Genomic DNA, 11,299 nt, shown 5'->3' on the forward strand with positions numbered 1-11,299 from the left:
GTTGCCACCACCACATTACTTGCGCAAGCTTCCCACGCGTCGTCCGCCTCGCTCCGTGTCGATCGCTACGCGTTGATTCTAACGCTCTCCTTCCACAACAGCACCCGTAAATTTCCCACCTATCCGGTCTGCCATGTCGTGACGTGGCATCTGATGTGACGCTCATTCCATACCCGCTCATCAAAGCGTGTCCATTTGATCAGTCGGTCAAACTAATCGTTTGCTTAGTGGCGTAGTTTGCTTAGATTGTATATATATCATACATCACATTGATTAATGTCTAACTTCGATCTGCTTTGCGTTACCGAACGGCTCTTCCTCCTTCCCTGCCCTCCTTCCATCGTCCAAGTCCAAATGTCAGGCTATCCTCCCGGCTCCGGTTACCCCCACTACGGTGCTCCCCCGGCAAACCCTTACGGCGTCCCTCCGCCTTACGGCGCGGCACCGCCGTCGCCCTACGTCTCCGCCCCGCCCTACGCGCCGTCGGCGCCGCCGGCGGGCGAGAAGCCCCCAAAGGAAGGGAAGACTCACGGTTACGGAGGCTACGGGCAACCCGGGTACTACGGCCAGCCTCCTCCGGCTTCGTCGGCGCCGCCGCCTCCTCCTTCAGGTGCGTATGGTGGCAGCCCGTTTGCGGCGCTGATGCCGTCGGCGTTCCCGCCGGGGACGGACCCGAACGTCGTGGCGTGCTTCCAGGCGGCAGATCGCGACGGCAGCGGGTTTATCGATGACAAGGAGCTGCAACAGGCGCTGTCGTCCTACAACCAGAGCTTCAGCCTGAGGACCGTCCATCTCCTCATGTACCTCTTCACCTCCTCTAACGTCCGTAAGATTGGTCAGTTCTTCCTCTTGCCATCGTTCTAGGGTTTTATACTTGAAAGTATTGCAATTATTCCTCCCCAAATCGACATGATCTAAACCCTAGGTGGCGCATGGTAGTATAGTTAGCCTGTTGAGTGCTACCCTACGCCAGCATTCTATTTTATTGGAATTAATCTCTAATTAAATAGAACATGTTGGTGATGGACAGTAACGTTAGGGCTTTCGTGTTACGAGTGCCAAAAGGGCCGATATAGTGGAGTTGGTTGCGCTAACATACTCTCATTTGTCTCCTAGTATTTCTAAATATTTTGGTTCTTAATTTTAGTGGATTTATCAGTTGAAAAAAAAAAGCCGAATAATATTGGTGAGGAGATTAGTTGAGATTTTTGAATGTTGCCATAGCTTTGGGTTGGTGTGCAGCTCACTAAAGAAAACTTTTTCTTCTTGCACTAATCTCCTCTAATGCTGCAAAAGCATACCTCCTCAATTGCGGAGGAAAATAGGACAATCTTCAAAGTAAGTACCCTTTCATGTGCATCCTGTAATAAATAATAATGATTCATTCTTAAAACATTTTTTTTGTAGATTGTCATCCTTGAGCCTCTCTTCAATTCAGTATTCCAAAATTCAAAGTGTCTAATTATATCCAATCCCTTTGTACTTGGAGCTACTGAATTTTAGAACATCCATCCACGGACATTCTTGCTGCATATGTAGAAGATGAGTGAAGCTTAAATAATTGTTCATACTAAATAGAGTTTTTATTCTATTAACTTGATTTATTGGAAGTGCTTGTCTGGTTATTGAACTTAAAATGGGTGTTGCATGTGATCAAAAAGTGGATTTACAGCTTTCTAAAGAAAATATGATGCTTTCTTCTCTTTAATAAATGAGAAATGGTTGATGCTTGATGTTTTACCTTCCTTGTACATGAGCCTGTTGCCATCGTCAAATCAACACCTCTTCTCCTTATAAAGTAGTGATAAGGAAAAGAAATACAAAAATAATAGCTTTCTAATTATTCTTGGGTAAGTCAAATTTGTATTATTTAATGAGTTATCAAAGCAGTCAAAGGTTACATATATTTAGATGTCTTTTCTTATGTCTTTAAGTAGATGCATTCATTTCTTTTAATAAGAGAATTTTTCTTTGTAATTTTTTTAATAATCAAATGTCATTTTGAACTTGTAATTCCTCCATGTCTCTAATTCATTTACTTGCTATTTCATTTTACTAGTGAATTACCTAGTCACTGCAATTTATATGGTTCCAGTTTCTTGATAGAAAGGTTATACAAGCACAGGGATCCTATATCTTGTAGAGTTAGGGATTCATGAGAACAATGTTTCATATGGTAGATAATGTTTCTTCCTTGATGGCCCTTCTGAGATGAATCTCCTTTTTCTCACAAGATCTGTATAGTAATACTTGCCTTCTAGAACGATAACGGAAGATGTCTTCTTCTTGTGCTACCCAAGCCCCAAGGACCTCCATATATTGTGTTTGTCAAAAAATAAATTAGTTAAAAAAGGACAGGTTGGAATGAACACAAACATGATTGCAAATGGGAGAAAGATAAAATTTTCAAACTTACCTAGGAAAATATCATTTCAAGTCATAGACATTGAGTCAGTGACTCCTCTTTCATCTAGCCCCTCTAATAATCAGATGATAGTTGCTCAGCTCTAAGTAGGATCCCAGAAAAAATAAAAGAAAGAGGGAAAATATTTTTCTTTTTTGAAAATTTGTCATCCCATAAAATCCCATATAAAGAGACTTCTCTAGATGCTAGTTTGAATAACAAAATGCTATTTTAGACCATGCTATCTCTAAATTGGACCTCTTAACATCAATGTCACTCAAGATAAGACATAAAAAGCATCAAAACTACTTAATAACAAAAGTGCATCTAAACTCCCAGAAAAAAATTTGAACTTCTAACCTAACCGTTGGATTCAACCTAAGACGTAATCAAATCTTCAGTTTGGCTGGACTTGAACCTTGGATACATCAGATCAGAGGGTGTGTCAAGAAGGCCTAGTGTCTTATATGTATTGCAGGTCCTAAAATATGGAAAACTCAACGTGTCTCTTTATTCTCTTACTGTTATTTTTTGCTTTCTCAAATTATGTCTATTTTATATATAGCTTGTGGTTGACTCCTTTTTTCACTATCATATAGTGAGTGTGTCTCAAATCAGATTATCTGAACCCTTGAATACTTTGTTTGCAGGACCAAAAGAGTTCACCTCAGTTTTCTACAGCCTTCAAAACTGGAGGGTATAGAAAGATAGACCTACTGCTGTCAACATTGTTTTTTTCTTTACTACTTTATTCTCAATAAACAACATGTATTGTTGATTGCTTTCCAGGCTATCTTTGAAGCGTTTGATCGTGATCGGAGTGGAAAAATTGACACTATGGAGCTTCGTGAGGCTCTTCGGAGCCTTGGTTTTTCTGTTTCCCCAGCAGTCCTGGACTTGCTTGTGACCAAGTTTGACAAATCCGGAGGCAAAAGCAAAGCTATTGAATACGACAACTTCATCGAGTGAGTATTAGATGAACTTAATACAATGGGATCTGGCATTACGCAAAATATGGACTCCTAAACTTGTTTATGTTTCTATTTGAACGCAGGTGCTGCCTCACAGTCAAGGTAATGTATTTTACTATATGCTTTTGTATACCTGGGTTTACTCCTCTGTTATCCTTTTTCTTTTCGTATTCATTAACAACTGGCTGTGTTACAGGGGCTGACAGAAAAGTTCAAGGAAAAGGACACCAAGTATTCAGGGTCTGCAACTTTCACCTACGAGTCCTTCATGTTAACCGTGTTGCCCTTTCTAATTGCATAGGTGCAATTCCCTTCTTTCTCTGAAAACATGTGGTATTGTCTTTTTCGAGAAATATTATTACCAATGCACACAATGGCTTCTGTAGAATGCTCATCATAAAGGTTCTGGAGTGGAATTTGTAATGGATGCAACTCCTCGAGTGCACTACAATCTGAAAGGTTTCATGCAGTGAACCTATGGTCGTTTAAACATTTTCACCAGATTTAGAAGAACCTTGTGACAAGGTCCACTTGTCTTTGAAATGAAAATATACTGTTCTGTCCTTGCAAACTACTAAAATGTTCTTAATTTTTAATATGAATAGGAATATATTTTGATGGTAAATCCCTATTTGATAACATTGCAATTGAAATAAAAAAAGAAAAGAAAATATTAAAAATGAAAACAAAATACTTGATCCTACTTACAAAGATCGCCTTTAGTTTCAAAGGCTAAATAATATAACAATTGGAGATAAGTGATAATGAATAAATTTAGGAGCTACGAAAATAATCATGCAACGCTTCATTTGAATGACCATATCTTTACGTATCTACTTGTTCCACGTTGGCAAGAGAAAGCACTTAATATTGAAACTATTAATTAGAGAAAACGATTACAACGTAAACAAACTTTTTTGTACCAAAAGAAATAATGTGGCCTAAATATGATTATATAGAAAGGACTCTGCCATGATAATGGTTTATATATCATGTGGATGTGTGTAGGCAGGAGGGTGATAAGATTTAACGACTTATATTAAGTCTTTTTCTCTTCCAAACAAAGGATAGCTCCAACGGAGAACAGAAAAAGATCCATACTACCAGACTAATTAGCAGAATATTATAAAACTGACTTTAATTGTGTCGCATATTGGCCACCTGCATATTCTAATTCGGTTCTGATCACCAACAATGAAAAGTAGAGGAAAAAATAAAGTTAATAAAATTAACTCAGCAAATTCATGTGTAGAATCGGCCAACAAGTCATGTGCTATCGTTACATACGAGTGTTATTGTGTGATTTTATTTAGATAAAATATATTATATATAGGATTAAAATTTATTTTAGTTTTTATAGTTTTGACTATGGATTATTTATGTCGCGGTTACTCGCATCTAAAGTAATTCATATATTTTTAAAAATATAGTATATATATCATTTTCATTAGGTTTGAGTTAACAGACGTTATACTCTTCTTGTCTTGCTAATTTATAATAAACTATTAATATAATGATATATATAATTTAAGTTTCAAAATAGTCTATTTTAGCTCTTGTGATTTTGGTCATGAACTATTTAAACCTTTATAGTTTTGCTCATATCTAGAATAATCCTTACATTTTAAAAAATAAAGCATATAAGCCCCTCTTGTCAAGTCTGAGTTAACAGACGTTAGAGTCGGCTTACATGACATGTTGACTCATAATAAACCATTAATATAATAACACATATAATTTAAATTAAAAAAATTGAGACCATAATCAATGACGAGAGGCGTCATTGTAGAAGCGATCACGTCGAGCTGCTATTGTCTAGTAGGGTATCGTACGCACATAGCCTCTCCCATGTTGACGACAAGCTCTGGATCTTCTGGTCCCGCTTCAAGTGGATGTGCGTTGATCAGTTCACACCTATAATGTGGCGGTCTAGCTCTTCCTCACCTCCATCTCGAGTCTCTTCTACCTTTGCCTCTCTACCTTTGTCCACTACTACAGCCTCCGTCGCTTCCTCTTCCTCGATAAGATAGACCTTTTTTCTAACTTAGATTAAAAATATTATTATATTAATAATTTATTATGAGTCAGCATTCCACGTAAGTAGACTCTAACATAAGAAAATTATTCTCAAAATTTGAACAATAAGAAAATTATTCTCAAAATTTTTGATAAACAATATAGTATCGACCTTGCCTTTAGAAAAATTATTTTGCATAAGAAAAGAGTTTAAGTCTCTTATACTAAGTCCTTGTGGCTTGTTTTAATCCATAGAGAGGTTTAGTCAATTTAAACATATGATTCGGAAAATTATCATTCTCAAATCTAGGAGGTTGTTCAAAACTTCTAAGAAATAAAGCCATTAAGAAAAACACTTTTAATATCTATTTGAAATAACTTAAAATTATTACTACTAGCATAGGCAAGGAGCATCCTTATGGCTTCTAATCTCGTCATAGGAGCGAAGGTTTCTTCATAATCGATACCTTCTTCTTGGTTGAAACCTTTGGCCACTAATCTAGCTTTGTTTCTAACCACGATACCAAATTCAACTTGCTTGTTTCTAAAGACTCATTTAGTGCCAATAACTAAATGATCATTTGGCCTAGGAACAAGCTTCCACACCTTATTTTTTTCACATTGATTCAACTCTTCTTGTATTATGATAACTCATGAATCATTTTTCAAGGTCTCAACAATGCATTTAGGTTCAATTTGAGAAAGAAAAGTAGCGTTAGCATAAAATTTTTAAGAGAAGAACGAGTTTGAACCCCTTTTGATGTGAGCATCTGTTGAATCTCGGATTTTGATGATGAAGTCAATTGTCATTTGTTATCTAATCTATATTTTGAGATAAGTGTGCAGGATTAACTACGATGAAAGTAAGACATGCAGCAGGAGTTGCGCTGGAGTCAAGACAATGATCACGTTGGGAGTTCGAGAGTTCGACGGAAGTTCGGGTAGTCGTCGGAGGTTCTGCGGGAACAAATCCGAGAAGTCCATGAGCTTGCCAAAGAAGCTCGTTGGAACTCGCCAAGTGGATCGTCGCAAGTCCAGGAGTTTGCCGGAAGTCCGCAGGAGCATCACCGAGGGTTCATCGGATGATCGACGGAAGTTCGCCGGAAGCTCGCCGGAAGAAGCGATTGACGCACCGGAGCAAGTTGCAGTAAATGTCTTAGGAAATATCGTAGTTAGCACAATGATTAAGTTAGAAATGGGAGGTGATCCCATTAACTTAATCTTGGGGCAATTGGGCCCCTGAAAAACCCAAATTGGGCCGAATGGATCAACCCATTCGGACCCTGATTTCTGCCAAGCGGTTGAACCGCCCAAGGCAGGAGGTTGCACCACCTGGGCTCAGTCTCCGAGCGAGACTGGGAGGTGCAACCGCTCTAGCCAGGCGGTGGCACCGCCTGGGCTCAGTCTCCGAGCGAGACTGGGCGGTGCAACCTCCCCTAACAGGAGGTGGCACCGCCTAGGGGCAGTCTCCGAGCATTGGCTGAGCGGTGCAACCGCCTCAGTCAGGAGGTTGCACCGCCTGAGCTCGGTCTTCGAGCTCTGGCAGGAGGTGCAACCGCCCCTGACAGGAGGTGGCACCGCCCAGAGGCTCAGTCTTCGAGCTCTGCTAGGCGGTGCAACCGCTCCAGTCAGGAGGTGCAGCCGCCTGATCCTGGAATTCCGGGAATTGACAATTTTGAGCTCCAAATTTAAACTGGGTTGGGGCCTATAAATACTCCACCCATTCAGCACTGAAAGAGCACAGAATACACACCGAAATCTTGATCTTGTTCTGTGATTTTTAGAGCTCAAAATTGTTGTAAAGGTCAAAAGTTCTTCTCCCTCTTTTCTTCCAAGTTCTGAGCTGTAAAGAGAGGAGAAAAAATTCTGTAAGGGTTGTCTCCTAAGCCCGTCAAAAGGAGTGAAACTGTAAAAGGGTGGTTGGCCTTCGCCTATTGAAGGAAGGCCTCTAGTTGACGTCGGTGACCTCGTCGGTGGAGGAAGCCAAAAGTGGAGTAGGTCAAGATTGACCGAACCACTCTAAATCTCGGTTTGCACTTACTTTGAGCATATTATCTTTACTGCAAACCTCCTCTAAAGCTTACTGCTTTCTGCGCATATACGATCGGGTTTCAAGCTTTGCACTTTTCGAATCAGCGTTTAGACGTAAATTTATTTTTTCGTACGATCATCATATTTCAGTTTGCGTTTACGTTTTGATTTCTATCTTAACTGCAAACTGCCTTTATATCCTTGCTTAAGCTGCATCTCGCCTAATCAAGTGATTTACGAATCAGCATTTAGACGTGAATCAGTTTCTTCGTACGAACATCGTATTTCAGTTTGCGCTTATATTCTGGTTTTCATCATAACTGCAAACTGCCTTCATAGATTGACTTTAACATCATCTCGCTTGATCTTAAGTTAAAGTAATCTTAGAATCGACTTTTACACCGAAATCATTTTTATCGTTCAAACGTTTTTTTATCGTCGTAAGATTTTCGCTGCACTAATTCACCCCCCCTCCCCCCCCCTCTTAGTGCTCTTGATCCTAACAGCATCTACATACTTCCATTCCTTGGGTAAGGATGTTTCGGAAGAAGATGTATCCAAGTTGCTAGTTTGAGGAGAGGGTTTATTTAAATTCAAAGCATCAAAATTAAGATCACCATCAAACTCATTTTTCTTAGGTTTAGAAACTTCATTAAAGACAACATGAATAGACTCTTCTATGACCAAAGTTCTTTTATTAAAGATATAAAATGCTTTAGAAATAGAAGAATAGCTAAGAAAAATTTCTTCATCGGATTTTGCATCAAACTTTCCTAAGGCATATTTTTCATTTTTTATTATTCCACAATTCATAAGGAGTTTTGGAAAGCAATTGCCTTACTAGAACCGTATTCATAACATAGCATGTCATATTAACGGCTTCGGCCCAAAAATATTTGGGTAGGCTATGTTCATTTAACATGGTTCTTATTATTTCTTGTAAATTTCTATTTTTTTTCTTTCCACTACTCCATTTTGTTGAGGATTTCTCGGAGTAGAGAAATTGTGATTGTATCCATTTGATTCACAAAAATTTTAGAAATCATGGTTTTGAAATTCGCCACCATGATTACTCCAAATTGATGAGATCATAAAGTCTTTTTCATTTTGAATAAGTTTACAAAACTTAGAAAAATATCTAAAATAATCACTTTTATGTGCCAAGAAGTATGTCCAAGTATATCTACTATAATCATCCACAATGACAAAGACATATTTGCTAGCTTCTAAGCTTGATGTATCAATTGGTCCAAATAAATCCATATTGATCAATTGCAATGGCCTAGAGGTACTTATTTGATTCTTTGGTTTGAAACTATCTTTTATTTGTTTTCGTAGTTGACATGCATCACACACATTGTCTTTAACGAACTTGATGCTAGGACTACCTCTTACCAGTTCTTTAGATGAGATTTGAGAGATTAGTTTCATACTAGTATGACCTAATCTCCTATACCAAAGCCAAGCATCACCATTCAAAACCGAAAAACATATTTCATTACAAAGATCATCAATGTTGATAATGTATACATTATTATGTTTTAGGGCAATCATAGATGTTTTTTTCTGTGGTTTTTTAATAATGCAAGCATTGGATTCAAATCTAATGATGTATCCTTTATCACATAATTGACTAATGCTCAAAAGATTATGCTTTTAAGCTATTAACCAATAATACATCTTTAATCAAAAAGTTAGATTTGTTACCTATGGTTTCTTTGCCAATGATTTTACCATTGTTGTTGTCTCTGAAGGTGACATACCATTTGTCTAAGCTAGTGAGCTTAAAGAAATGAGATGGATCTCCGGTCATGTGTCTTGAGCATCTACTATCAAGGTACCATCTCTTGCTCCTAGCTTGTGATAGTAAAATTTCTACAAAAGAGAGTGATTTGTAGGTAGTTATTTGACCTTGGGTACCTCAAAAATCGATCTACTCAACTTATCATTTTGCATAGAGTTCTTTATGGTTTCTTTAGAAACCCAAATCACTTTATGTGGACCATGTCTCTTAAATGGACATTTGTACGCAAAATGTCCAGGTTTACAACAAAAGTTGCATTTGGTGCGGGGTGATACATGCAAGGTAGGGCCTTTAACAAAGGTAGTTGGATTTTGGTGAGAGCTACTCACAAATCTGATTCCGTCTTCTCTATGAACGTGACCCTTATTGGCAAGGATCATATTCAAGGACTAGCTACCAACCTCAAACTTTTCTAAGGTTTGTTTGAGTAGCAAGTTTTCCTTTTTAAGCATGTTTAATTCATCACATTTTATGCAATGGGTAAACTATCATTGTGCTCAACTTTTAATTTATTAAAATCACTAACAAGAGAAGCATGCTCCTTTTTTAACAATTTTTTTTTTTACTAACTAATTTACATTCATCAAATAAATCATGAAAAGCACTTAGTAATTCATCAAAAGATAAATTTGCATCTAATGAACTACTTACCTCATCTCCGGTAGCTATTAGTGCATAGTGAGCAACTTACTCTGTGTTGGTTGGCTCCTCTTCTTTGGATGCACTTGAGTTGTCCCAAGTTGCTTTAAGCGCCTTCTTCTTCTTTGATTACTTCTTCTTTACTTGGGGACATTTGCTTTTGAAATGTCCCAGTTTCTTGCATTCATAGTATATAACTTGTTCTTTCTTGGGTTCAAATTTATTTTTAGTGTCATTTTTAAATTTATTCCTTTTTATAATTTTTTTAAATTTTTTTGTCAAGAGTGCCAAGTCATCATAATAGTCCTCGTCACTTGAATTTTCTTTCAAGTGGTATTCTTGAGTTCTTAGTACTATATCCTTCCTGTTCTTTGAAAGGTTGTTCTCATGCTCTTCATGAGTATTGCAAGTCATCTCATAGGTCATTAGTGACCTGATAAGTTCTTTGAGAGGAAAGTTGTTTAAATCTTTGACCTCTTGAATGACCATTACTTTAGGGTCCCAACTCTTTGGAAGGGATCTTAAGATTTTATTAACAAGTTCAAAGTTCAAAAAATATTTACCAAGAGTTTTTAAACTATTAACGACATATGAAAAATGGGTGTACATGTCGACCATAGTCTCGCTTGGCTTCATCCGAAATAATTTATAAGTATGAACTAAAAGATTTATCTTCGACTCCTTTACTCTTCTAGTGCCTTCGTGAGTGATTTCGAGTGTATACCAAATATCAAAAGCCATTTCACAAATAGACACTCGATTGAACTCATTTTTATCTAAAGTACAAAACAAGGTATTTATAGCCTTGGCATTTAAAGCAAAAGTCTTCTTCTCCAACTCATTCCAATCCCTCATTAGAAGAGAAGACTTTGAAAGCCATTTTCTACAAGGTTCCATAACTCAAAATCTATTTAAATTAGAAAGATCCTCATTTTAGTCTTCTAATATATGCAATCCATCCCATTGAATATGGGTGGACGTGTAATTAAATGACCCTATTGATTGCTGGCAAATGCCATCTCTCTTGGGTTTCAAACCAAATGAGAGTGACCTTGCTCTGATACCAATTGTTAAGATTAAGAGCGACACTAAGAGGGGAGGGAGGGGGGGTGGGAGGGGTGAATTAGTGTCATGGAAAAATTATACGACTCAAATCGTTTGTTTCACTTTGAATAAGTAGAGAAGAAAAGGTTGGGCAGTTTGCAATGTAGTAAAGTTGAATGCAGTAAAGAGAATTTGTAGTAAGGAAGGAACACACCAGAATTTATAGTAATTCGATCGTTGTAACCTACATCCACTTCTGATTACTCCTCCGTCGAGATCACCAGCATCCACTAATAATCCTTCTTCAATAAGCAAAGACTAACCACATCTTTACAGTGTTTTCTCCTTTTCACGAGTTTAGGAGATAACCCTTAGAAGCCTCACACCTCT

General features: G+C 37.8%; 1 protein-coding gene across 1 annotated transcript; it reads left to right on the top strand.

The window, feature by feature from the left end:
• Positions 1-266: 266 nt before the first annotated feature.
• LOC103972901 (calcium-binding protein CBP) lies at positions 267-3,826 on the top strand. Its single transcript, XM_009387298.3, has 5 exons — positions 267-835; positions 3,055-3,101; positions 3,194-3,369; positions 3,459-3,477; positions 3,572-3,826. The coding sequence occupies exons 1-5, from the start codon at positions 277-279 to the stop codon at positions 3,674-3,676; spliced, it is 906 nt and encodes a 301-aa protein (XP_009385573.3). The 5' UTR covers positions 267-276; the 3' UTR covers positions 3,677-3,826.
• Positions 3,827-11,299: the final 7,473 nt, after the last annotated feature.

The sequence above is a fragment of the Musa acuminata genome, chromosome BXJ2-1 (assembly GCF_036884655.1).
Source record: "Musa acuminata AAA Group cultivar baxijiao chromosome BXJ2-1, Cavendish_Baxijiao_AAA, whole genome shotgun sequence".
NCBI classification, from domain to species: domain Eukaryota; kingdom Viridiplantae; phylum Streptophyta; class Magnoliopsida; order Zingiberales; family Musaceae; genus Musa; species Musa acuminata.